Here is a 27,552-nt window from a genome sequence, read left to right on the forward strand (position 1 = left end):
TGCACCATTTATCTACTGAATATTAAGCAGGCAGCAGTGAGTGAGCGAGCGAGTGAGTTGGTGAGTGAGTGAGTGAGTGAGTGAGCGAGTTAGTGAGTGGGTGAGATTTTTTTTTAAAGAGAATGAAGAGGAGTATTTATGTCATATCAGTCAGCCTCTATATTTTCTTCATGACGGATACCGGTCAGGTACCTACTCACACTCTGAAAGGAAAAACTGTGGAGGCTGATACGTCTGTGACGAGTTTACTTAGCCCTGGGCAAGTGTGGTTACGCAACACAGCCCTCTTCTTTTCCATCTACTTCATGGATGCCGCAGATTCTGATGGGATTTGATAAAGACAGGTGCCCTTATATTGATCCACAAACACACACTTGTGTATCTGGAATGCAGTCGTCCTGTCCTTGAGCTTCTCATGAAAGCATTACTGTTATTTATTTAATAGACTTTTTCTAGCTTGCTTATTTTCTAACATCATTGCTGTTGTCTGAGGGTAATTGACTTTTGTTAATCTGTAAATCTGCTGCTAATCCCTATAATTCAGATGACAAGGGATTGATGTGTTCTTAAGTGACTGACATCTGATGTGGATATTCTCTGTAAGCTTTCATTTTCATTTTATGTTAAGAAAATATCACAGTTTGCTGGCTCTACTCTGTTCAAACTGTCTTCAAGCAACTGTCCTGCATCAACAGATTATAATTAATTCAACAAAGCAATATAATTTATTTAATAAAATGCCTTCTGAGAGTTAAAGAAAGCAACATAATGCTCAAAAGTCAAAATCAAAAGGCTAAAATCGGTCTTGTGGGTGGAGCAGCTTGTTTAGATGGATGAGTTATGTCTTTTATCAGCTGTTATAGATCTGTTCTTCCCACAAAAACTCTTTATGTGATGAAGTAGGAGCTGGTGTCCAGAATGTAACTAATCTAATTCACTCAAGTACTGCACTCAATTACACGTTTGCGGTGCTTCTTCATTCTTTTTTATAATCTTTTTATGATACTTTATACTAATAGATAAATATTCGCTTTTTACTGCATTTCATTATTTTTGTCAGTTTTACTTAAAAATTAAGATTTACGTGTGTTAAACAAAAAAAGGGCTAATACATTTTGATGCATTGTGATTAAACTACCAAACAGAATGTGAAATTGTTAGGTCCAGATTGTCTTACTAAAACAGGTAAATGCTACGTGAAAAACAATGCATTAAAAATAATGATCAAATTATATAATTGCATGACACCCCAACTTTCATTTTGGTACTTTAAATACATTTTCCTCGTAATAAAGTACACAACACAGGACTTTTCCTTTTAAGTAAGTGAGTATTTTTACAGTGTGGTAGTACAACTTTCTACTAAACAATCTCAATACCACTGGTGATTGCTCTGACATGATAGGGGATCACATTCAGATTTTTTGTGTATGTAGAAAAAAAGAAAGTACATCTGCCCAAAGCTGTTTACAAGCTTGCATACGTGAATGGGATTTTGTTTGCAGTGCTCACAGCATTGGTAGAAAATCCAGCTGAGAAAGAGTTTTCTTTCCAGAATCATTGTCCCCCTAGATAATCAGCAGAACATGCTGTGAACAGAGTTTTTGTTACTTTCCTATTACTAGCTACCCAAGAAATAGGCAGGAAATGAGAAATTGTTGTTGGGAGTTGCATAGACTTGTATTTGTGTACATTTCCTGTGATGGATAGGGGATTCTGTTGCAGCAAGTCATGTAGAGAATGAAGGTCAGAGGAGGGGAAATTACTTGGGGTCGCCAACATATAGTGGACAGCTGTCTCATTTACAAACAGAGTTAAAAAAATGAATACAACCAGGGGTGTAAAGATGCTGGATGGTTATCAAGGCGCCTTTGAGTCTTAATAACTGGATTGAGGTTTTGAAATCGATTTATTAGCCTCAATGATAAAAGCTTTACCAATCAGCTTAGTTAATGTTGGAGTGGCACCCCAAATGTTCTATTATTGTAAAGTCCTTTTTATCCAACAAGATGTTAAACCAGCCTCTAACAGCACACACACACACACACACACACACACACACACACACACACACACACACACACACACACACACACACACACACACACACACACACACACATGAGGGAAACAGGGAGTACAATGTTCAGTGTTACTAAAGCAAATATCTAATCACCTTAGGAATCACTGTTTAATGTGTGTGTGTGTGTGTGTGTGTGTGTGTGTGTGTGTGTGTGTGTGTGTGTGTGTGTGTGTGTGTGTGTGTGTGTGTGTGTGTGTGTGTTTCAGACAGAAATTACATGAATAAGTAGGATATATTGATCATCGCCACTGATGGCTCATACTAAGCAGCAAGTGGAAATTAATACTGCAGGCAAGGAATTATGTGAGATCGCTGGACTCAATTTGCTGAAAGGAATGATGAAGAGGTCGGAGATGAAGGATACACAAGACCATCCTTCGTAGAAGTCTTTACCCATCCAAGGACGCACTTCTTCATTTCAGATCATTAGGTGATTGGACGCTGCAGCTCATCAGACTGATCTCTGCATCACAGCATTGATGCTGTTTCACAATGAAGTTGACACATAAACAACAGTACCAACTCGAGTATAATGCTCCTAGGTTTTAGATTTAATGTTTAATGATTCACCAATTTGTTGGAAAAATGTAATCTGTGTTGTGTTTGTCTTCATTCATTGGTTCACAAGTCACTCATTGTTTAGTTACCCTTATAACATGTATCATGAATAAGAGAGGAGGAGAGTCAGATGTCTTTCATAAATACCCACATTTCAGTTGTCATTTCCAGTCAGTCACATGTGAGGAGGAAAATCTCAGTGTGCCATGCAGAACCTGTGTGAGATATTTACATAAATTCTGCTAAAACATTCGGGCTGTGAACTTATTTCTTGAAGTTATAACACAATGTCATCGTAACCTGTATTAAACAATGAATTTACGAACAGAATGTAAAAAAACACAGACACAGATAACAGTTTTTATTTAAAAAAAACACACAAAAAAAACAGGATTTTGCCAGTAGAGATGTGTCATGTAAAATCAGCAACTGAGCAGTAAATAAGTAGGTTTGACTTATATGTAAACAGACAAAATGCAATTAAGAGACTTTTGATTGTACCCATTGCTTCTACAGTGGGAGGGACTAAAGAACGAAGGTGAAGACGGAAGTGAGGGGGACGTGGACGCAATTAAATGAATTAGCACGTAGCCAAATGTGTGTTTCCCCTCACCTCAACCTGCACTTATAACCCCAACTACGGGGGGCGCCACGAGAAAAACATATTTCAAAGGAAACAATATACCTATTGAATAGGGGGGACAGACTTTGGCAGGAGAGCTGCTGCAGGGTAACAAGTAAAAGAAGACTGGAGTGACATTAGCAGATAGGCTAAGTTGAATTTCACTTTCATTAGCCGCAGCTCACCAGCTAGCTAACTAGCTAAGTACCTAGCCTGCTGTCTGCTGTTGTGCAGTGTACTTTTCACCCGTAATGGTTTGTTTGGTAACAAGTTCTATAAGCTAGCTGCAGGACGTGTCTTCATGTTTTGGAAAGGAGGAATATTTAGCAGTGAAGCTAATGTGGGTTGTTGTGTATCAGGTTGTTGTCTGGCCATTAGTCGGTGTACCCTCCTTCCAGTCAGAACAATATTGCCGCTTTATGCATGGAAACAATTCTACATCTAGACAGAAAAAATAATCAAATTTGGGCTTTAAATATCAAGCAACTTCAAGTTTTTAGAATAGGCTACTCTCTCACAGTATTCGTCTCACCTCTATAAAACTACATAGCTGCTCATAACATTATAACATGGGTTGGAGTCACTTCAATATCATTTTCCTGATCGCTCAAACACCAGAGTAAATCACATAACACATTACAACGAGGTCCAGCTCGACTTACTAAAACAGTAAAATGATATAGTTGCATGACACTGCACTACTTTCATTTTGCTAACACATAAAATAAGCTTGTCAGTGTAACGAGTGACCTGAGTAATGTGATGGACTTCCAGCAGGGTCTGTGACTCTGCACGGGGAGTCTATTGAGCACAGTGCAGGGTAATGCGCTTCAAACAGTGGCCACATTTGTCTTGTTTTAAAGGATCCAGTCCACTTTGATAAAACACCACAAAGAACTTTTGCCACAATGCTTTGATCACTTTGACTACACATTTTAAGGAGGTATTTGCTTGATTTCCTATTGGCTCATGGTGTCTTATCACATATGTGTTTTGCTTTATAACTATTCATCTCAAAAGGATGGTACCATTTAGGACCCCATCCTGCACCCGTTAAACAACACATTTTTATTTCAAGCTCTCCTTATCAGCAGTTAAGTGTATGAAGTTGGACCCTCTCTCCTTTTTCACCCATCCATCTCTCTCTTATCTCCCTCCCCTTCCCACCTCTACCCCCTCTCCCTCTCCCAACAAGCGAGGACCCCTTTCGCCTCCCCTCTCTGTTCAGCGTTGTGGCTTTGAGTTGAGTTATAGGGGTCTGCTGGAATTTATTTCCCCCTCATCCATTTCACTGTTTAAGTCGATGAAAATGACAGAGTGCAGGTGCATCCGCGGCGTGCGTTAGATCCAGCAGGGGACGGTGTGTGTGTGTGTGTGTGTGTGTGTGTGTGTGTGTGTGTGTGTGTGTGTGTGTGTGTGTGTGTGTGTGTGTGTTCGGTGCACTAGGACCAGGGAGAGATCCTTCTCGTCGTGTGCATTGCAACTACACAGCGGAGCTGTGGAGGAAACCCCCCATCGGATCTGGCCATTATATCCATACATTTCTCCATCTCCACGGCGGCGCTGCTGAGTGGGGATCGCACCGACCAGTGCGTGTTGGGATGGTGAAGCACCCAGGAGAGGATCAGTAATTGAGCACGATTTGCGTAAAAGTCAGCTGTCAGGTTTTGGGAGTGGGGTGCTCATTTGGCAGCTTCGCCCCAACTCGTTTTTGGGGTATGCATTTTCATTGGTTGTTGTAGTATATCTTTTTTTCTTCATTTCTACCCTTCATCCGTTTTATTTCTAAGTGCGCAAAGTCACATCTGCGTAGGAGAGCGCTTGGCGCACTTCTTCCCCCAAAAGGACAGAGACAAGATCTCCATTATTCTGTTTGGATTTAAAACCGGACGATTGGCTGAATGGGCGACCCCGCTGAGACACAGACTATCACTGGCTTGCACCCATTTTATGGAAACGTGTTTTCTCCATTGACCCGGAGTTGTGATGTCCAAAGCCTTCCCCGCTGACTGACAAACGGCGTCGTACCATTTTGGAATCGAGTTGAAGGTAGGCCAGCTTTCCCGATGGCTCGCCGACATAACACGGTTGTTGTTTTTTTGTTTTTTCTGAGCATTTCATAAAGTTTGCAGACCTCAGTGTGATGATCGGTTCTTCGATTATTGCGGCAATGAATTGACCGCCTGTGACTCTGGGTTTTCTGTTGAACAGTTGCACCAGTTGTACTAGAGAAGAGGAAAAAAAAATCTCACACGGTGGTGGAGATATGATGATATTCACCGCTTAAAAAAAAAAAAAAAAAAAAAAAAAAAAGGCTCTGAGCCGGTCAAACGCGTTGAGGTGGAGAAGTTCAACATCTGCCACTGTTGCAGCAACCAGATGAAATCATATATAGATAAGAAAAAAAACAAAAAAAAAACAGGCTACAACATTCAGGAAAACAATAGATACATAATTAAACTAATGGTATGTGTCGCAGTGGGCAGAAAGGGAATCTCAGTACCTATTTATTTTGTGGGGGGGAGCCCCTATTTTGTATATTTGGCTCACGATATGTTTGCTCATGAGCTGAGCCGTGGAGATGCCGGAGAAGCCCTCTGCAGTGCAGTCTCACACACCGGCCCGCCGGGCTCACCGGAGCTCACTAAGGAGAGGATTTAGATAAAGGTGTAAACGAAGCGGCAGCGTTCCCTGAAGGCAGTCTACCAGTAAGCCTGATTATACCTGATTATACGCACAACCCCGTCTTTATGCCGAGGACACAGCCTGCTGCTTGAACCGAGGCAGCGATTTAACAACAGACCCAAGTTTTCTCATGGTTGCGCCACAGAAATAACTTATAAGTCTCTCTCTCTCTCTCTCTCTCTCTCTCTCTCTGTGTGTGTGTGTGTGTGTGTGTGTGTGTGTGTGTGTGTGTGTGTCTCACGTGCACGCACACACTCCCCCTTCACACACTCCCAGTGCTGGAGTTTTTGAAATGATTGTGTGCGTCACTGACAACACGAGATGCCAAAACTCGCGCACACGCTGTCATTATTATTATTATTATTATTATTTTTCCCCATTGCCCTGACAGAAAGCTTGTCCGCACCATCACTGTATTTGGGGGGGTAATGGCTCTATGCTTTGTTATCGGCGTGCATTCTAACAGGCTTCGGGTTTCTCGCCGTGTCGACCTCTCTGTACACGAGTTTCCCATGAGGACAAGCGGCGAATACCGACGCATGACGCAGGAGTCTTGAGCGGTGATTGATGATGATCCTATTTCTGGAAGTGCGCCTGGATCGGAAATGCCAGACCACTTTTGAGCCTTAGTGGCAACCCCCTCAGAGATGGCCAGCCTTATTTATTGATGTTTTTTTGGGGGGTTTATTTTCTCTCTCTCTTTACGTAATGCTCGCTTGACGCTGCTACAAGTCCCTTTGAAGAGAGACCGTTGGTGGTCCGTCGGTCAGTGGCTGTTGGGCTCATTTTGAACATGTGCTGTGAGTGTATACTTGTATGTAACTATATGCTCTCTCTCTCTCTCTCTCTCTCACACACACACACACACACACACACACACACACACACACACACACACACACACACACACACACACACACACATACACAAACGTATGAGGGACTATTTGGGTTTCTTCACACACAGTTTAATCCAACCAATGCTGTATCTCTGTTTGCTGCCTGGACTGCATTCAGACGGAATTTTTTTTTTTTTTTTTTTTTTTAGTTTGTCAGGTGACCTTAAAATCTACTTGTCCTGGCAGAGACGTCGTGTCAGAGGCCGGTTGGAGGTGAGCCACATCTCCAATTCACGTTGTTAAAAGAAAGTGATGAAAAAATACGTCGGGGGTTGTCACTCTGGATTTTCAGCGTATTTTTTATTTATTTTTATGAGCGCGGGGACCTTAGCATTAATGAATTCCTAAAGTCACTTCTATGTGATGTTACAAAGTGCAGCAGATAAAGCTGGCAGGCCGGCGCTGCTGCTGCGGCTGCGGCTGCTGCCAGCAGCGCCTCGTCATGGGGGAAGATGACAGGAACTGTCCGTGGTGCTGAAGCTGACAGCTCCTTTGTTCAACTCTGGGCGGATTTTTTTGCAAGTTGAAATGTTCTGTGGCTGCAGTGAGTCTCTCTGGCTTCACTTACATTTTTTTTTAGGTTTAAATATTTGAGCAGCCACTGAGCTACATGCACACACGCTCTGCTTGGGACACGCATTCTGAGCGTGTCACAAGCAGACACACGGGATTAGAGCGCATTCATGAGGAAGCATTTAGTCTCCGTAATGAGCTCTAACTATTTAGCATACATTGGGAAAGGACTTTGATAATTCATGCCAACTGCGTTGTCTTATTATATTTGTTACATAATGGCATTCATTGTACCACTCTGTGCATTATTATGCTTCATACAAATCATATGTTACCCATTTTAATTGACACATTAAGATGGGACTTATTGTGTGCACTGCTCTTCATATAAAAACAGTGCTTTGCCATATTATATATATATATATTATTTTAGAAAATAACTCAACAAATAGGTTTGTAATAACTTGAATTCTAGCTAATTATGCTATATTTATCTGAAAGAAAGTATCTCTTCTCAGTATTTCATGATAGAAACAAATGCAAATGTCATAACAGAATACATTCTCTTTTTGTTGTTGTGTGTAAAATGTACAAAACGTGCTAAAATAAGACACCGGCCATGAAGCTTTTGATGGCGGTGTTTGAGTTTTGTCAGCATTGCCAATGCTGAATTCATGGCTTCTCTCTTTCTCTCTGCCATCGCATTCCTGACACATTAAAAGGCCCACATATCATGCTCTCTGTTACATTTTCTAAATGTGCCTCAGAGTACGGTGCCATTGAGACTCCAAATTTGAAATAGTTATGAGCGCTTCTGAAAGTACATTTCTCCTGCTGAAGTTTCTATTTTTATTTCAAGTATATATTTCAAAAACCCAATTGTGCCTGTTATAATGCCCAGGTCACACGCCATGCCTGCTATACACCACCGATATACAGCCTAAGTGGAAATCAAATTAACACTGATAGAACCATGATGTCTAATGTGCGCCTAATGATTGACTGCAATGCTTTTCTGTTGTGTCCTTTTCTAAATATCTATGCTAGTTCATGGTCCAATGTGTATTTAAATATGTTTACATGATTTAAGAGCTTGATAACCCCCTATAAGGTTTGCAAAGCTTCTCGGTGCCCAGTGGGACCACAGTAGTTTGTTTGTGTGTTAATGGTCATCTAGTAAAAATAAAGATCTGGTAGAGTCGTCCCGGACTGGTCCTGTGGTGATGAACGATGTGTGTGTGTGTGTGTTCCCCTACCGCTGATTGAATTAGGCCGCCCCGCAGACCCAGTCGCTTTCCCAAGGAGCACTCGAAGGCGATCCCGCGGTGAAGTGTATCAATAAGCGGGTGTATGGAGTGTAAGTGGTGGTGCTGCCGCGGGCAGACAGCCGGTGATGAGGAGGGGAAACACGCTTAGGGAGAGGACTGTTGATCACACAGCAGATTGGGAGCCCTCGGTGCTGGCGTCTGTCTGTCCCTGCCGTGGAGGGAGAGAGGGGTGGAGCCACATGGAGACGCCCCCAGAGCAACACACTGGGCCAACAAGTTCAGCTTCCTTACCAAGTCAGATCAGTTTACTGTTATTTTCAGGTATCCTTACTATCAGGATCCACGAGCCCTTGCTATTTCAGTTAATTGGCCTTTTCAGTTGCACTGGTCAGGTGATGAACGCGGTCGTCTCAGAAGAAAGCATGGCAACGAGCAAAGCGTTTTGATGGCTTTGTTTTGAAGGCTGGCTGCTTTGACGTGGACCCCCATGAGGCCACCGGCAGCTGAGCTCCCACTGTGGCAGATTGATATTTGTAATTTAAGGGAAGCTGTCACACAGCATCCTCCAGATGGAGAGTGCCGCGGAGGCACGCAGTCGATTAAACACGGTTTGTTTAGAAATAATCATTTTGATGTGGGTGCTGAGGATTCATTTGAGGCATATTAGCTCAAGGGTTCAAAATGTTCAGTTTATACACAGACGCGTACAACCACACAATAATAACAACGCGTAGATGTCAGTGTCTGGCTGGGAATACAAGCTTTTAGCCTGTCTGTGGTCTGATGAGGCCCGTCGGATCAAAGCAGAAAGGACAGGTCAGTGATTTGTGTTCCTGTTGCAAAAAAAGGATCGGATAGGTTGTGGATGAGAGCTAATTTATTAATTTCGCCCAGAGACACACACACACAGATATGCACATACACAATTGTGTTTCATCACTGGACTATCGGAATTGGTATTTGAAGGAGGGTCATGTTTTAAAAGACCATCTCCTCCTTGTCACATTGATTGACAATAAAGGAACAATAAACAGCGCAGAGAGAATGCCGTTTGATTAACTGCCCTTCAAAATAACCAAACGTGTGCAATAAATCTGGTTTCCATCTCACAAATTAGAACGGCGGCATTAAAATGCTGGTTTGGAAACCTGCAAGCTTGAAGTCTTGAGGCATCGGCGCTTATAGTTCTAAATGATAGCTGAGCTGTGTGATGATACAGAGGTTAGGAGCACTACTAGGATTAAGACCAATACTATATATGTTAATATTGTTTGAAGTGTGTTGGATTATTTGGGGTGGAGTTTGAGAAGGTGAGGAAAACAAAACAATATAAGATTTTAGTTCTTGTCACACTACTGTGAAGCGATAAAAAGTCTCAAATCTGTTTCCAAGATGTCTTATTTTCAAATCTGAGTAAATCCTAAGCCGTATATTAAATGTAGTGCAGGTCAGGGTGTCAGTGACCTTTTTTTACAGGCAGTTGTGGGTGGGGGTTACGCTTTTTATTTCCCCCACCTCCTTTTGTAAAATGTTTAATACTCATGTTAGCTAGCCCGCTAAAAGACTATTAGCTCTTAGATACTTGGCTATCAATTGGGTGATGATGGAATAATGATCTCAAGTGCTGTTGACCTTCTTTAGTTCCTTCTTTTGTATCCTGATTAGAGAGCAACAGAGAGGGAGGAGAAAGATGAAGCACAGACAGACCATGGTTTACTGGCAAAATAGACCCATGAAGTTATTTAAGTATTATTCAGCTTTATTCTTTTGGCCAATCATGCTATGTTATGTGGGAGCAATTGTTGCCCAGCACCTGTCCACAGCCACTGGTGAACCACTGGTGTTGAGCACAGCGGTGATCTTCAAGATCTGGTTAAACATGAGTCAGGCATTTTAACAATCCCGCTTTTCCGTTAGTATCATCACAATCATAATGTAGATAAATTATTAAATGGAAACATTTCTATAAAAATGAGGACATTTGAGTCATGTAACCGATTTTCAGATTTGCTCTATTCGTACCAGTATTCACTGTAGTATAGTCAAACTTAGTCTGTAAATCAAACATAAATTAGGGTTTAAATCTACTTTGGTATGTACTCGTGAATCATCAGATATGTATACAGACTGACCCCAATTTTTCAAGTTTCTAGTTTATTAAAGCTATGTATGAAGCTTTTTTATCCATTCATCAGTTTTAGTTGTGTATGGACAGTGGGTGCTGTTGGGCTAAACCCAGTGTATTCGCACTGATGTTGCTAGATGTCAGTGTTGATTAATGAGCAGCGTCCCTATGAATACGCAAATAATAATAATTGATTGCTTGTTAGCTTACCTGAAATATCAGCTATATCGGCTGCCTTTTTATAACAACGGTAGACTTCAGGATAGCTACAGAAAATAACATGTTGTGTGGACTGAACAAGTGAAGGCCTTACTGCAGGGGCCCACACACTGGGCTATATGACAAAATAAACTGTCAAACAATATAAAAATGTCAACAAATGTGAACAAAGCAGGTCTAAAATCAGTACAAAAAACTGCTCTGTACAGCACTTTCTCAGAAAACTTCACTTCTCTCTCTTACTGTACTTGGACAGCTGTCCACACGGTTAACAAAGTAAGGCCTGTCAAAGTCACTTTCAAGAGCTTTGGCTTTTCATTTGAAAGACTAACCTGTCAGCAGTCACAGTATTAGGACTAAATTGGTGTAGATTTTTTACCTTACTACTTTTTGTGTGTGGAACTTTATGCAGAGCTTTCATGCAAATGGCCAGTGTGTTTAAATCAAAGAGGGAAGAGAATGAACAAGAAATAGAAAAAGAGAGGAAGATAGATGGAGGTGAAAGAAAGGTGAAAAAAGTAAATTGAAAGAAAGGGTTTTCAAGCTTGTTTTCATTTGCTCTACAACCAGACATACTGAGCTCTCATTATCTCCACTGGCTAAAGTGGACAAGAGTTGAGGGCGTTATGTTTCAGGGGAATCTATCACAGTTGGACTGTAGATTTGATTGAATGTATGCATGCATGTAAGTACTTCACTTCTATAATACCAGGGGCTGCATTTCATTCATGCTATTTTAATAATCACCCATTGGTTGGCGGACTGCCCTTTGAAGCCTCTAGTTTGGCACTTTGGCAGTCGCCATCTTGGTTTTTTTCTATACATTTTTAGGCATCCAAAATATAACAATTAACTTTCATTAACTGAAAACACACTGTGAAAGGGTTTCTAAAAGTTGTAAAACAGAAACAGGACAACTCAGGCTCTGGACAAGGCCGTTGTAGCGACCTGTCAATCACAAGGTAGTCCCGCCCTAAAGCTTACCCGTTCGTCTATTTTACTCTAAATTGGACCATAATTAACTAAATGAACATCATGCTGAGTTTCTAAGACTTGAAACTCGTGATTGAGATATAAACTCGTGTTTAAAATGTTTACTGATGTATGAAGGGTCATTTTCACAAGACTTCTATACAATCAGACTTCAACCAGAGGGGTTGCAAAAAGAAGTCTAGAAGGATAGTTCACGCCGAAAATCATCGAAGAGTCTACCTTCTCTTAAATATAGTGGGACTAGAAAGCAGTCAGCTTTTTCCTGGAAGACCAAAACTCAGGCCTTCTCAGGTGCTGGTGTGAATTCTAGGCCCAAGGACTTGACAAGGTCCTTTCTGACGTGATGATATCTGGCATGGGAACCAGCTTGAAAAATCTTACTTCTGACTTTATTCTTTTAAATTTCTATTTCTCTGTCGGCATGCTGTTATCATCTTTGTCATAACACAGGGAGGGTCGACCACAACGAGCATAATGGAGTCATTCTCTCAGATGTCTCTTTGCATTCGTTCTGGAACAATCTTGCCAATGTCCCATGGGCTAACGTGTGAGCGATGAGATGAGAACCGCTCCAACACATGCGCACATACAGCACACAGAAATGTAAAGAGAGTGTAAAATAGAGAAACACAGCCTCTGTCTTTTCTGTGTGACACATACATATATAAACTCTTTAGTGTGGGAAAATTGCTTGTCTTACAGGATGAAATTGCACGTGTAATTTAATCGTTTAAGTTTACATTTTTTAACTGGCAGCTCCTCGGGAGAGAGTTGTCAAGATATTCAAAATCAGATTTTCTCAGTGAGAACTGTGAAATTGTAAACCTCTCGGGGGACTGGACCACAAAAAAAAAGAAATGGAGCGAGAGGATGGACTTTATCTCAATTTTCTGTTGCTTGGCTTGTCAACGTGTCTCTGAAATCCACTCAGATGGCCCCAGCTCTGAGCTATAAAGACGGAAAAGACAAAAAAACAGACGAGGTCAAGCGAGAATTGGCAAGGGAGACATATAGAGAGAGAGCGGGAAGTAAAGAGAGAGTGAGAGGTGTTCCTACTGTCTCCTAAAGTTAGCACACTCTGCCCCGTTATTTTATCAGCTGCAGTGGTCCGTGTTATGGTGCGATGAGTCCCCAGGGAGTAGGGACTGCCATAAACATTGCACTTTGTGGAACAGCCGTCTCTGATCTGCTGTAGGCTCGCATTGTGTGCAGGATGCTGGCTATTAGTGGCATCGGTCAGTAATGAGTGTGTAGCGAGTCCCAGCCAACTGTTAAAAATCTCTAAACACTCGTCCAATGGAGTTCACACAGGGTCAGGCGTCCTCCTTGTTGGAGGTTGAGCTGAAATCACAAATTCTTGGACATAGAGAGCTCATAATAAACAAACACAAACAGGCTGCTTTTTACGTAACATGGTGGATCTTTACAAGGTGAGCACTAAGCAATGGTGTCTCAGTTTGTTAGAGCTGTGACTTTGAAGTGTGTTTGTCGAAGGTCAGTGACATTTATGTGTCTGTTCATCATGCATATGCTTGTGTGTTTGTGTGTGTTATTGTGTTTATGTGTGTGCGTGTGTGTGTGCGTGTGTGTGTGTGTGTGTGTGTGTGTGTGTGTGTGTGTGTGTGTGTGTGTGCACACTGATCTGACACACAGGCCCAGTCAGTCCTGTTCTTGGCTCCAGCAGCGATCTGGCACTTCTCCTAGTCCTGCAGACCCTGCCATGCCTCCCCCCCCCCCCCCGCTCCTCCTCTCCTCCTCTCTCCCTCTCTCCTGCTGCCTCTCCTCCTCTCCTGCCTCCTCCTCCTCCTACTCCTCCTCCTCCTCCTCCTCCTCCTCCTTCCTCCTCTTCCTCCTCCTCCATCCACACACCAGTGCAGGTCAGCGTGCCCAGGCCTTGCAGGGCATCAGGAAAGAAAAAAAAAAAGGGAAAGTGAGCTGACTGGACTTTTACCCAGTCTCTCCCAGTATCCCTTCTCATGTCTGGCTCTCTTTGCAGCACTTTGCTATTATATGACAGTTATATGGCAGTATTATGTACCTAATTATAATATGCCACACAAAAAGATACTGAACACATGGCCTTAGAAGAGCTGTGGCTATTCATGGGCCAGGATAGCAATCAGCAAAGCCCTTTCCATATTCCTTTGACAGAACCTTGGGTAACCTCACAGCAGGGATACACACACACACACACACACACACACACACACACACACACACACACACACACACACACACACACACACACACACACACACACACACACACACACACACACACACACACACACACACACAGATTCACTGCCTTACTGTTCTGTTTCTGTTCACATAAATCCTGAAATGAGATTCCATCTGAGATAACTGGACTGCTCCCCGCAGGCCTCCGAGACCCACAGCAGCTGCACTGTAGAATGGATACCGCCATGCTCAGAGAACAATCAATGATACCGAGTGTGTGTCAGTGTGTATGTGTGTGTGTGTGTGTGCATCCAGGATTTGAAATGTATAATGTTGAATCTCCAGCAAAAGTGGATAATTGGTATTAAAGTTGAACGGCAAATCTGGATTTCAAACAGGCTTAACAATTTCATTGAAATAAGTCTGAAGAATAATGGACAAGAATTCTTATGCTACACAGTCTGTAACGCCGTCTGTTGTAGTTGATCTGCGTCCTCAGTAGCACCTATTACACATCTTTTTTTTTTAGGAGTCTGATTGTTTTCAAACAGTTGAGTGCACACAAGGGTCGTGTTGAGACAAACAGGTGAGCTTGTCTGAGACGCAGGAGACGGTTGAAGGTCACCGAGACGAGCTTTGGGAGTGCAGTCGACTCACAAGCAGAGGTGAAGTGAGACGGGCTGGATAGACGGTGTAAAAGTGAGCAACAGATAAGGAGGCGAGCACACGTTGAATAAAACATCCTCTGATTCCCCACCCGCCCCCCTTACATCCCCCCCTCCGTCCCCAGTGAGTGTGTGAGATACCATCCGCTCAATAAGACCCTGATCATGTTTAATAGGGCTCTCACACACCATCCGTTGCTTTCTTTGTGTGTGTGTGTGGCTTTTGGTTGGCTGTAGCTATTGTTGTGCACCACCCACAACTTGCTCTCATCGGTTCACTCGCTAATGAAGCCCATATATATCCTTTCTCTGCCAAAACTGACAGCATCCTGGTGTCTTAGTAGGCAGTTAAGTAGGAGAGAAGACTTTTCCACCTCACTGTGAGTCTGTGACAGGTTAACCCTCTCTTTGGTAAGTTGCCATGCTGTTTGTTTGTTGGTTGTGCTTCAGTTTTCTGTTATGAACGCAGAGAGTTATTGTTTTTATGTTAGCAGTGGTCTACATATGTCTGATGCGGTGGATGATATCGAAGTGTTTTGAGTTTGTGGATTTTTTTTATTATGTACATCACGGTGTTCAGTGCATGACTGAAGATCATTTTTGCAGTTAGTTTTATGGATCTCCTTGGGCTCAATTTCTCAAAAACAGTGAGATTGTTTTATTTCGTTATTCATCACGAAGAGTCAATTATAGCCAAGTTTCATCAGAATGATCATTAAGTTTTGGCAAATAAAGTTCCATTCACTGTTTGATATTAATGTCCAGACTCGGGAACATTGTGAGAGCTAAGAGGAGACACGAGGCGGCGGCCCAACTTCTTCCTGATTCATGAACTTCCGTGTCTTTTCTGTAAAATGATACCTTCAACAAATGGTCAACGATCTGTGGAGTAGTGACTTTAGGACCTGCCTGCTGTCATAGTCGTAACCCAGCCCCGACAGGAAGCAAGCAAGCAAGATGCTGCATTCCAGAGGATTAGACGTGGAAGAAAGATTCACAGCTCTGACTTAAAACGGCCACCTTCTTTTTTGTCCTGTTGTATCTCCCAACCCAAAATGCCAAAATCAATACCACAAATATACAGCCAAACAAACATAAAGATATAGCTTTTTTATACAGGCAAGTAGGCATGAAATAGAGAAAAACAACAACAGGTGAACAATAAACAGTGATAAAGGGTGTTGATCTGATTGGCAACTGTGCGTTACCATCCGGCCGAGAGCATCTGTTAGTGTTGGAATTACTACTGTTGGCAGTACATTAATGTGCTGTGCAGTATACGCAGAGGTTACTCTGTGTGCTGGATGAAGTTCACGGCTGACATGTTGTACAGTAGCATGATAACAGAGGAAAACAATCCACAGGCATGCAGGAAATAGCAATTAGAGCTGGATTTGTACTTTATGTTTGTCACATTAACATGTTTGTCAAAGGTTATGATGCACCGACAGCAACAGGGTGATAATTGGAACATGTTGCTGGATTTTTCATTCATGGTATCTTCCTTTTTTTTGAATCCCAAACGTCCCCAACCCTCCCCTCCCTTATATTTGCCACTTTCCTCTCCATTTCTTCCAGTTCTCTCTATTCCTAGTCTGTCCCTAGTCAAGCAGGGAATCGATTTTTAAACACACAAGACTCTGGGGACACCATTATTGGCCTCATTTAGGCTCCATCGCCATCACAATGGCTCCGCCAGACAATAGGACAGACTCTGTCATGGACACCAAGGCGTAAATTCGCATTCCAGCCGAAAAGCGCTCAGGCCAGCATTTCCTGTCCTCAGGGATCTTTCTTTTAAGAAACCCCTGTCAGTTTGAGAGGATGGACCGCAGTGCCTCTCCACACACTACTAATATAGGCACAGCCAGCACATTTCACAGCCGCGGGCTAGATAGCAGGGGAATGTAACAAATGTATAGGGCTTTTTTTCCCCCCATGCTATATTCTGCATGCCACCTTTCACTTTTTTTTTCCATCACCGTCATAGTTTTTTGTGCAGTTTGCAACATATGTTTCTACTGTAAACAGCGGCTGCTGATCCCTCATCGGGGGACCGTGCTCCTCTATAGCAGCTGCATGTCTGTCAGGCAAAGCAAATCACAGTCCTCTCTCTCTCTTTCTAGGATTGAAGGCTTTCAGGAATGCGTCTGAAATTCCAGCTTTTGTTAAACCTAGTCAGCGGCGCGCTATTTGGTGACCAAACTAAACTGATGAATTTACAGGGTTCCCAGAAACACAGGTTAGGCTGACAGTTCTTGTCTAAATATATATTCATGGACAAAACATTTAATTGAAACTGGAAAAGTATTTTAATCTGCCGTTATCCTGAAACAAACCTCGGAGTCTGGCAGCAAGCAAGTGTGTGGCTGCACAAGAGGGAAACTCAATGTGTTGCACCCGAGCACATGCAGCAGGAGCTGAGGTGCAGGAGGGATACACATGTTCAAAGGTTAAACCAAAACATAACATTTTGAGAAGTTTCCTCTTTACAATTATCTGAGTTGGATGTATTTGATCTTACGTAGTCACTCCCTTCTGAAAACAACAGTTACGAATTTAGCAAACGCTGAATGCTCGGATGCCCTCTAATAGCTGCTGTCAATACCCGACTGCAATTTAGCAAATGAAGGGCATAATGTCCTACGCCTGATATAATGAGAATCTATTTAAACCGATCAATAGCCATTTGGTGATATTTTTACTTACTTCAGTTGATGAGAGGATACAATTTAGCAAGCTTACAACGATGCCCGGCTCTGTTGCTTGGCTACATGATTCATTTCAAATGGGCAGCTTGTTTCATGGTAAAGCAGGACGTTAGTCCTCCCACACATGTTTTAGAAAAGAGTACATTGTGTATATATATATTTTTTTTTTTTGGGACTTAAACCAGTAAACTTCTAAACACAAAAGAAAGAGAAAACATTATATGAGGGTTTATTTGAAGACTGTTCATTTACATGTAGAGTAGGTGCATCTTATCCACACCAAAGCTACATGTACATTAATGAATTGATGCATTTATTAGACTTAAAAAAAATGCCTTGTATTGCCGTATTAATACTTTATTTTACAGTAACTTTGCTTTGACTATGTTTTATAGTAAGAAAGCCTTATTGTGCTTTACAGTAAATCAGTTTTACTGTATTTGTGTTTTATCATATCATAATTACCATACTGTAAACTTTTAGATATGCACATCAAACAGTCAGCACTGTCACTGTTATAAATAATAAAACATATACCTGTATTCCAGCAAACAAAGAAATAATAATACCATAGTGTTCCTTAGCATAGTTTGCTTATAATTCAAATGGCTAATAACAAATATATAAAGGATAAGAGTAACACTATAAGGATGATGTCTGGAGGAAGTCAACTGAATGCAGAAATAATAAAAAACAAGATAATTAAAAAAAGTTTTATGAATACATGTGTTTAGATAAGTATTGTAAAATAATCTAAAATTTTGGTTTAAATCACAAAAGTAAAAGAAAAGTGCACACTGTACTTGTACTGTACGTTAGTGGTTTAAGAAGTAAAAGTTTACATGTAAAGATAAACTCAGTCATAACTTACTTTAATTTTGATGCATGTGAACGATGTGTGGGACTGGTGGCTCCTCTGCTCCCAGTGGGGTGTGTACACTAAATGGGTGAGGAGAGTGTCGGGCCCCTGCTCTCCATCAAAAGCAGCATTGACTGGAAGCATGAGAGTGTCTCCAAAGCCAGTCATCCTTGGACAGCTGACAATGGGCCGAGGCACGGGGGATTCTAGCTGAGAGCAATCAACAACCACTGGTGGACAAACGCTCCACTGCTGGTGGAATGTCTCTGAACTCACTGGCAATAACCCACAGCTGTGCTCTTGACCAATCATGTGCAAATGGCTTCAGTTTTTGCCTTAAAGCTCTTTTAATTAATCATGTGCACAGGGTTGCATTTCATGCGCTTGAATGTGCTCTGTTACAGTCGTAGTGTGTGTACAGTATCTGAGAGTCTACGGTCGGGGCTACAGGAACAGCCGGGGGTTTGGATTGGCTCAGGGTTGTGTGGTAATTAATCTCACTCAGTGAAGAGGTGCATGTTGGGACTGACGCCGGGCATAGCTCAGCGCACCTTGCTCGTTAACTCTAACCACCTATGGCTTGCCTCTGGAGATTAACGAGGGCGGCCCATGGTCAAAAGCGGTCAAACGCGTTTTTAAAGAATGCTCGCTCGGCCGGCCACCAAGCTTATTTTTTATTCTGAGGCGGTGATTCACATTACCGCTGCAGAATTGCACTCGTGGGACCTGAATCACACTGTGACACATCTGGCAAACAGCAGAGCAAACACACACACACACACACACACACTCTCTTATATGCCACATGGCACAGGCGAAGGAACAGGTAGACAATACAGTAAGCATGGTTGTAGTGTGCTGTGCCATTTACTAGCAATCCCAGCGTGACTGTCTTTGACACAGTGACACACATAAACACCTCTGACTCACTCACTCACTTTCTGGCTGCTCTGCATGTTTGATGTTGGCATAGCTAAAACTACAGATGGAGAGAGAATAACGGCGACAGAGAGTTGCATCTGCACATAAACTTGCTTTCACTTTTGAATAATTCTGACTTTCCGCTTTTAATGGCCGTGTTTGACACCAGTGCTCAAGCGGCTCCATGATATATCATATTATCAGTCATTTTATGTCTCTCACTGCATAGCTTTAAAGGTTACCCTGTGCACTCAGTGGCTGCTCAAGCATATAAATAATGCAGTGTTCATACAATGGAGGATGGTATACACGGACCGTATATATACATTCTCATCTCATGACACCAGGGTAATGATCACAATGCAGCTGAAGAGTATTCTTCCACCTGCCCAATTTTCATTTAGTATTCTGCAGCTATTACTCATGAAATATGGATCAAAACCCACTACTGGTCTCGAAATGTGTGAGTGTAAGAAAAGTTCTTTGTATCTACATCTACAGCTGTGAACATACAGCGGTACACTTTATTAATCCGCTGAAACCCACCAGAGATGGACGAAACACAGACTCATTGATTTTCTTTTGAAGCACTCGTCTCAATGAACGTCATATTTTTGTTGAATACTATACCTTTATTTGTACATTCATTCATATATAACCCTGTTGTGTAATCTACTCAGTAAATCAGGTTTTTATTCATCAGTTCTGTAAAAAATACACTTTGGCAATGTGTACATCCAAGACAACGGCGTTGTATCAGCTGTGTTCTTTTTCAGATGCACATTTTAACCGTCTGCATTTCTTGGTCCCGTCGGGCCACAGAGCCACGTCTAATGAATGCCAGGAAGATGTACTTTACCTAAGACCACGCTGCCTTCAAATTGGATTAAATCCCTAAATCACACAATCAATCATCCACAGCTTGCCGTGCCAAGATGGCGGAGGTTTCCTTCTCCGCCTTAAGATGGAACTGCGAGCTATAGCAACAGTAACAGAGCTGGAAATCCAAGTGTTTTTTAAGGTTCTCCTAGTAACGTGTGAATGTGTGTGTCCTGTTCGGATTTACAGAGACACAAAAAAAATAATGGAATATGTGAGTAACTCACACGACCACAGTGAACAGACATACACGGCATGCACACAGCAGACGGAGTGTGCCGGCAGCAACTAGCGTGAGGTGATAATTGAATTTGGGGGAAAAGATGGGAGGAGATACAGCTATCCTGGGAGATACAGTCCCATAACAATGGCAAGAGACGGTAAATTCCTCTGCTCCTTTTGTCAGGGCGGGTCAGCAGGCAGTGCAGGGCCAGGCCCCTCACTTCTCTGGTAAGAAGCAGCAGGCAAACGGCATGTGTGCTACTGTGTGTGATGATGTGTGCGTGCTTCATGCATCGCTGAAGCGTGGATATCACGCCATGCCTCTGTGTGTGCCTCCTCAAACACACCTGCTCCTGACGCCTCAGAGAAAACAGCTTGGACGGCTCCAACCGTACGAGCAGTGCCAGAATGTCGTGGTACAATCAGACGATATATCTGTGCTACTTCTTATATCTGTGCAGTACTTAAAAAAAAGAATATATATTCTCTCCTCTCTTTTTTGTGTTTGATTTTGCTTTGTGAGGTTTACGGGGTGTATTCTCAATGAGCAATGGCAGCCCAGTGTTATTGTGTTTTCTCCCATGTTGCCCTGGAAACAATAGAGCTTGTATGTTGTATTCAGAAACATTCAAACAAGGCCAGATGAGTTTCAGATGACTGGGTGACACTGAGATAATTCATATAGGGGCTCTGTCTTGAACAGTTTAAATAAACTCACTAGATCCTTCCTGTCTGCGAGGCTACCTGGCCTTATGGGGGAAATTAACCTTAGAGATGACTATTATGTTATTTGAATGCAGCGTATACTCCGTTTGAGCACGACGAAAGGATGAGTGTGGAGTGGTGCAAGTAAAAAAAAAACTATATATATATATTCCAAGTATTCACTGCAGTTTTAATGGCTAAATCCTTTACAGGAATTCCGCTGCTTTACGGTGTCTACAGACTGATGTTTAATGTTTGTTAATACTTTCTCTCACTTCATCAACGAGCAGTCTGCTCTGGAGAACCTGTTCTTTGTGCAGCAGTTTCAACTTATTTGTGGTGAGAATGGAGGAGGAGGAGTGGAGAAGGAGCGTCGAAGGAGGACGAGGTGCGTTGGCTGTTTTTTGGGTGGGGGGGTGTTCGCACAATGCCCCTCTGTGTGTGAGGATGGCAGGCCGGTGATGTCATGGCTGGCAGGACCCACAGCCCACCGAGCTTGTGAAGGCGTGACATGATTGGGACACAGAGGAGTGTCGCCGGCATTGTTCTATTGAATCAGGCTGTGACGGGGGGACAAGTCCCCATCCTGCAGCTTAAGATACACAACCTGTCAATCATTCAGTTGGGTTGAGTAAATCAACTTGAATAAGCAGCTCGGAATAAAGTGAGTTTGGTATTACTGGGCAGCTTACAGTCTAGATATAGACGGGAAGTACAGTATACAGAGACATGCAACAAAGGCCCCTGGTTTGAATCAAAGCTGGGATGATGTGGTTGAACAGAATGGTGCTCGACTTAACTGGAAGCCCTTAAATGCATTTATTTTGATTAAATTGTCTTATTTTATTGATGTCTTTTTAAATAACTCTTTAAAACAGATCAAACCACAAGGAAGACACTCAAATTGGTTCATAGTTTTAATCTTTTTTAAGTAGAATAATGCTTTAACACTAAATACTAAGTTAAGTGACTTGTTATGATTAACAATCAGTCAGCATATCTCGACTATCTTGAAGACGGCAAGCTCGCCGATATAAAGCATGCGTTTGACAGGTTCAGTGACATTAGGACATTAGGAGGTCTGTATTGTGAAGAAGTTTTACAAAGAGCAGGATGTAATGCTGTGCACTAGAGTTTTTGACTACGCAGCAATTGTGAAAAACACTAATATTATGCAGACACAATGGTGATATCATCTGTTTTTCTTTTTCTTTCTCTCTTCTGCTTGCATGCATGTGATTTTGGTCTCAATGAAATTGTCCCACGTTTCTTAGCTTTTCAATTTCTTACTCTTGTCATTTTTTTTAGCCGCAAGTCCCTCCATTGTGCTTGTCATGTTACAATTCTGGGACGGTATTGCAACAATGGTCATTGGACGTGTTTAAAGAGGGGAAACAGGTCCAGTCAGATTTAGGGCTCTTATCTGGATTGAATTGAAATCTGAACTGAACACTTAAGGATTTGGGCCTTTAAGAGCGTTACTGGTTGGTGATTTGTGTGTGCACATAGCCATAAATTGACAGAGGTGTTACCGCTGTAGCTACAAACACACAATTAGAACCAACCAGCTTATCGGCAAATGTTTTTAAAGGCCTTTTAGCCAAACAAAGAGGAGCCAATCCTTCAGATGTGGCATTTGCCCGAATGTTATTGGCAGAGCGGTGTTTATCGACTGAGCGTAGAATGTGATGGAGGAGGAGAGAAAGGGTCCTTTTCAGAGCGGGCCTTGCGAGTATCGTGTAAACACACACACACACACAGAGAGGCTCCTTTCATTAGCTATGCTAATCCTGAGTGCACGTGACTTGCCGCAGACTCCAGGGTCCCTCCTGGCTCCGGCTCTCTGTGCCGTTAGTTTGTGTCTCCAAAAGCCAGGGCCCTTGTCATGTCCTTTCTGGTTCAACAGTTTCATTTGCTGTGTGTTGTGTTCTTCTTTTCCTATAGCGACAACACCCATGTGGCTTTTGGTGAATCTGCTCCTCTCCTCCAATCACTTTATTCTGTTTGGTTGTCTGGTGCCTCTGGCACATACAACTACTCAGACTGGCAGCTTCAGTAGATTGAGGGCTCTGATAATGCCACCACTGTCACCTTTTGCTTCTCCACCGTTGTCTATGTTTAAAATGAAACAAGGCTACTGGTCTCTACCCTACTTAAAGGAATAGTTCTGCATTTTGAATGATATGCTATATCAGTATCGTGAATATGAACCTACTGACAGCAACTAGCTAACTTAGCTTAGCACAAAGACTGGGAATGGGGAAACGGCCAGCCTGGCTGTGTCAAAATGTAACAAAATCTGTCTACCAGCACCACTAAAGCTTACTTATTACCATGGTATGTATTTTTGGGGTAATCTGTACTGAACTTTAGTGTTAAAACAACGGTTATTATTCGTTTTCCGGGACCAGTTATCACCAGGCTCCAGGAAAATTAAGCACATTTTTTAGCTTTATACTGGTAGGTGGATTTAACTACTTTAGTACTGAACAAGGCCCCTGTTTTTTGTCTAAATGCTAAGCTAAACAGCTTCTTGCAGCAGCTTCAACAAAGAGACGTGGGAGTGGTATCCATCTTGTCATCTAGAAATCAAACAACAGTATTTCCCAAAATGTTGAACTGTTCCTTGTCTAACATTATAACCTTTTAGTAATTTCCCTTTCTAATGTCTTCATGTGTGTCTTGTTTTGTGTGTAAGGCTTCTATTGCAGTTTATTTTGAAGGTTATTGCCATTGGCTGGTACTCTGAGCTAATAAAATGTAACTTTGATGAGTGTATTCTTTTTTAAATTAATATCAAATTTATATGGCAGCACAGGATCCATTTCAGGAGCCGGCTATTAGAGGGTAATTACTACATGTAAGATTATGTCATTTACTCAGAGATGATGAGGAGTGAAGAAGGAGTCACCTCAATCAATTAATATGATGTATGAGTCGATAAGGGATATGGGTGGGATATATGCCGCATCTCCGCCAGTCACAAGGTGATAATTATTTGAAATTCCCTTCAAGGTCCCCGCTGTTTTTAATGAAGCTGGCTTCTTAAAGTGGTGTTTCTTACACATGTAATTATTTCTTTATTGATTCGTCAGCATCTTAGGGAATGGTTTCTCATGAAATATATCCCTGTTACGACAACCCGTCTCAATTGCAATCATGAGAGGAAATCATTACAAGAAAGATACCCTAGGGCCTAGGGTAATGTGCAAAATGTTATGTTGATGTGTCAAAGTGTGTTTGTGCATATTGTTTGGGCACACTTACACTTACACTCTTGTCTAGAAGCAACAAGGAGGTACTTGATCTCCTGTACAAGCAGTCACTGACCACTCTCCTTTTTCGTTCTCCCTCTCCTGCCATCCCTCCTTCGCCCTGCCCATGTCTACTCTCCTTCAGGCTGTGAGGACGGGGGGGAAGATGAGACCTCCCAGCCCTCTGCTGATCCTGCTGTACATCACGCTGTCCAAGAGTGTAAAGGTCGTCTCTAAGAGAGGCTCAGGTATTTGACACACCTCCTTTCTTGTATGTCTGAAGCCTGCGTGTGCACCCTTTGTATGTTAATATGTTTCAATGGCAATTGTTTTATGTATATGTGTGAGTGTGTTCCATTGTCTAGTCTGCATTGTATGGTAGCCGCCAACCATCAATGGCTGGCGCCACCATTGATTTAATTTGGAGGCTTCTGGAACATTTCACAGACATAAGTGAATCATTTTTTTGTGCTGCTCTTTTATGAACTTCTGTCTACACTAAATTCATAGACTAGACCTCAAATCACAATGATTGTCACTGTTGGATTGTGTTTAGCTGGTGAAAAATCTTTAATTGTTGTTTATCGCTGTCATTGTGCCTCATGGCACACTAAACAGCGTAATTCTACTTGAAAATACTGGTGTCTCGCTGCCGTGTGTGTGTTTGTGTGTGTGTGTGTGTGTGTGTGTGTGTGTGTGTGTGTGTGTGTGTGTGTGTGTGTGTGTGTGCGTGTGGTCTGCTTTGAAAGATGAACAATTGAGATGAGCAATCACAAAGAACGATGCCCTTCTCATTTCTGTGTGAGAAAAACACTCACAAGAAATGTTGAGCAATTTAGATATAAGTGTGACTTTGCCTGCGTCTTAGGTGAAGTGCATTTAAATTAATGAAAAGATATTCACTGTACTCCTTAGAATTAGCTAAACCTACCACAATCTAGAGTGATTGACAGCTACCAAATGATCCAATTGCTCAGTGAGTGGGTCACCAAGGGTTACTGTGAAACTCATTTTGGCTCTAAATGCCAGCAAATTGAGCATCAATTGTGAACAAATGCAAAGGTCAAAAGAGAAAATGGAGAGCAAAAAGATGGAACGTAGAAGCTTTTCATGACAGGAATACATATGGGGATTCAGGTGGTTGCTTACAACACTGTGAAGACAAGCTGCCATTAAGACAGAAAGTAGTCCTTGTGTGAACAGTGTGTAATGCACTTCTATGGCATTCTGTATTCACATAATAGTTTAATATTGGTAAAAATGTCACTGCAGGTCAAATCATGTAAGACAATACGACAAGGCATTCAGGAAAGTGCATGTTTGTGTGTGTTTGTGCTAGAGACTCGCTGGGTGTCTCTGTGTCTGTTTGTGTGTGTGTGTGTGTGTGTGTGTGTGTGTGTGTGTGTGTGTGTGTGTGTGTGTGTGTGTGTGTGTGTGTGTGTGTGTTTGTACTGTCGACATGACTGGGCATGTCCGAAGATTTAAGGACTGACCTTTAGATAAAGGTTTTATATTGAAAGAAGCACACCGACCGGACAGACACGGGCACAAAGAGCAGAAGAGCAACTTATCAATGAATAATGTGCTTCAACCTGCAAAGAAGATGCTCAGTGACACAGAATACAGACACACTTACCCATAGACCTACTAAACAGCAGAGAAAAAAATAAACAGGAAACAAACTTTAAAATATACTGTGCCGGGATTGAACATCGTTTCAATCAAGGAAGACTTACTGATGGGGAAAAACACTCTCCCAACAAAGTTAACTTGGTCACTCACTGAAGGTACAATACATTTATAAAAAAATGTATTTGCACAATTGATTCTCTTCTCCTAACTGTCTGCAAACCATTATTCTTTTGTGGAGCAGTATATACTCTGGCAGAGGAGGTTAAATAAAACTGGATTGTGCAACATCGCTAACAAGCTACGATAGCCTCCTCCATTTCGGCCCGTTCGGCTCTCTTTTGCCTCAAAGATCAGTGCAGTCGAGATGGCTTGCTATTGGTCGACGTGGCAGAAGTTCACCTAAGTTAAAGTTTAATTATCAACCTCCAGCTGCAAGTAAAAGTCTGAATAAGCAGATCCGTAAACTTATGTTAATCTATGTTCTGAAATGTTCCAAATTTCTGGAGATGTACAACATTAGAAGTTGTAAGTTATACATAGATGCCTGATCACAGTAGCTCATTGTTAAAGACAGGAATCATACCTGTAATTAGCTAAAAATAAAAGGTAAGGCAGAAGGCTAAGCTCATGTCAGTGAAATCAGCCTATTAGCCTGATCAGGTCCTTAAGACTGCTTAAAAAGATCAATGAAATATAATTGATCCAGCAATTTTTCTATAGCCCCTTTATTATCCAACTAAGTCACAGTTTATGATAGCTTCGGTCATTTCACTTTAATAACAAGCTTACTCTCTTAAATTACACGTTATCAAAATAAGTGAATTTAACTTGGTATCTGTTCAACTATTGAGCGGTCCTTAATAAGTAATTGACTGCTTATGTGCATGCGTGACTACCTCTGTGGTTGTGCGCTTTGGTTTGTGGAGGACGGGACAGGACAGCCCATCAGATCAATCAGGTGGGTCCCCTGGGTCCCTCGGTCAAATATCGATAGCAGTAACGTCAATATTACCCCTTAACTGCGGGGTCAAAGGTGAGGCAGTGTCACAGGGTAGTTTGGCTATTTAATGGCCCTTTGAAAGGCTTCTCTGTCTGCCAGAAGGATTATTGATGGAGCCATGTGGAAAATCAGACATGCTCACATTTAACTTGTAATCGGGGACATGGACACTGACGCTTTATCCCTCCCTCGCTTTCTCTTTCTCTCTCCGTGGCCACACACAGGCAGCTTTACATACACATACTGCATTGTTTCTTTTGATTCGTTGTTTGTTAACCCTCGGAACCCCCAAGCAGTTTTGGGGCATTTCTTGCTTATGTCACATTTTGTTATTTGAATGAAATCAAAGATTTTGAATTTAAATAAACTTGAAGTGAGTCTTTTGACATCTGCTCCTTTTTGAAATGTACAAGAAAATCCCACAGCCTTGTGCCAGTGCTGACATTGCAAGTGTTGTGATTTCATTATCTTATTTTGTACTGCCCTAAGACGTGTCAAATAAATTTTTCTGCCTTACTTTATCGTTCTCTCCATGCCAGTCACAGACAAATCGAAAGGGAT

General features: G+C 42.0%; 1 protein-coding gene across 1 annotated transcript in view; it reads left to right on the forward strand.

The window, feature by feature from the left end:
* The first annotated feature begins 20,433 nt into the window (after positions 1-20,433).
* The window catches only part of il1rapl1a (interleukin 1 receptor accessory protein-like 1a), a 137,934-nt gene continuing 130,815 nt past the window's right edge, over positions 20,434-27,552 (forward strand). The window contains exons 1-3 of the mRNA XM_054615771.1: positions 20,434-20,471; positions 20,585-20,816; positions 24,505-24,607. Of these exons, the coding sequence (XP_054471746.1) occupies positions 20,434-20,471; positions 20,585-20,816; positions 24,505-24,607 (373 nt within the window). The remainder of the gene's footprint in view (positions 20,472-20,584; positions 20,817-24,504; positions 24,608-27,552) is intronic.

The sequence above is a fragment of the Anoplopoma fimbria genome, chromosome 16 (assembly GCF_027596085.1).
Source record: "Anoplopoma fimbria isolate UVic2021 breed Golden Eagle Sablefish chromosome 16, Afim_UVic_2022, whole genome shotgun sequence".
In the NCBI taxonomy this organism is placed as follows: domain Eukaryota; kingdom Metazoa; phylum Chordata; class Actinopteri; order Perciformes; family Anoplopomatidae; genus Anoplopoma; species Anoplopoma fimbria.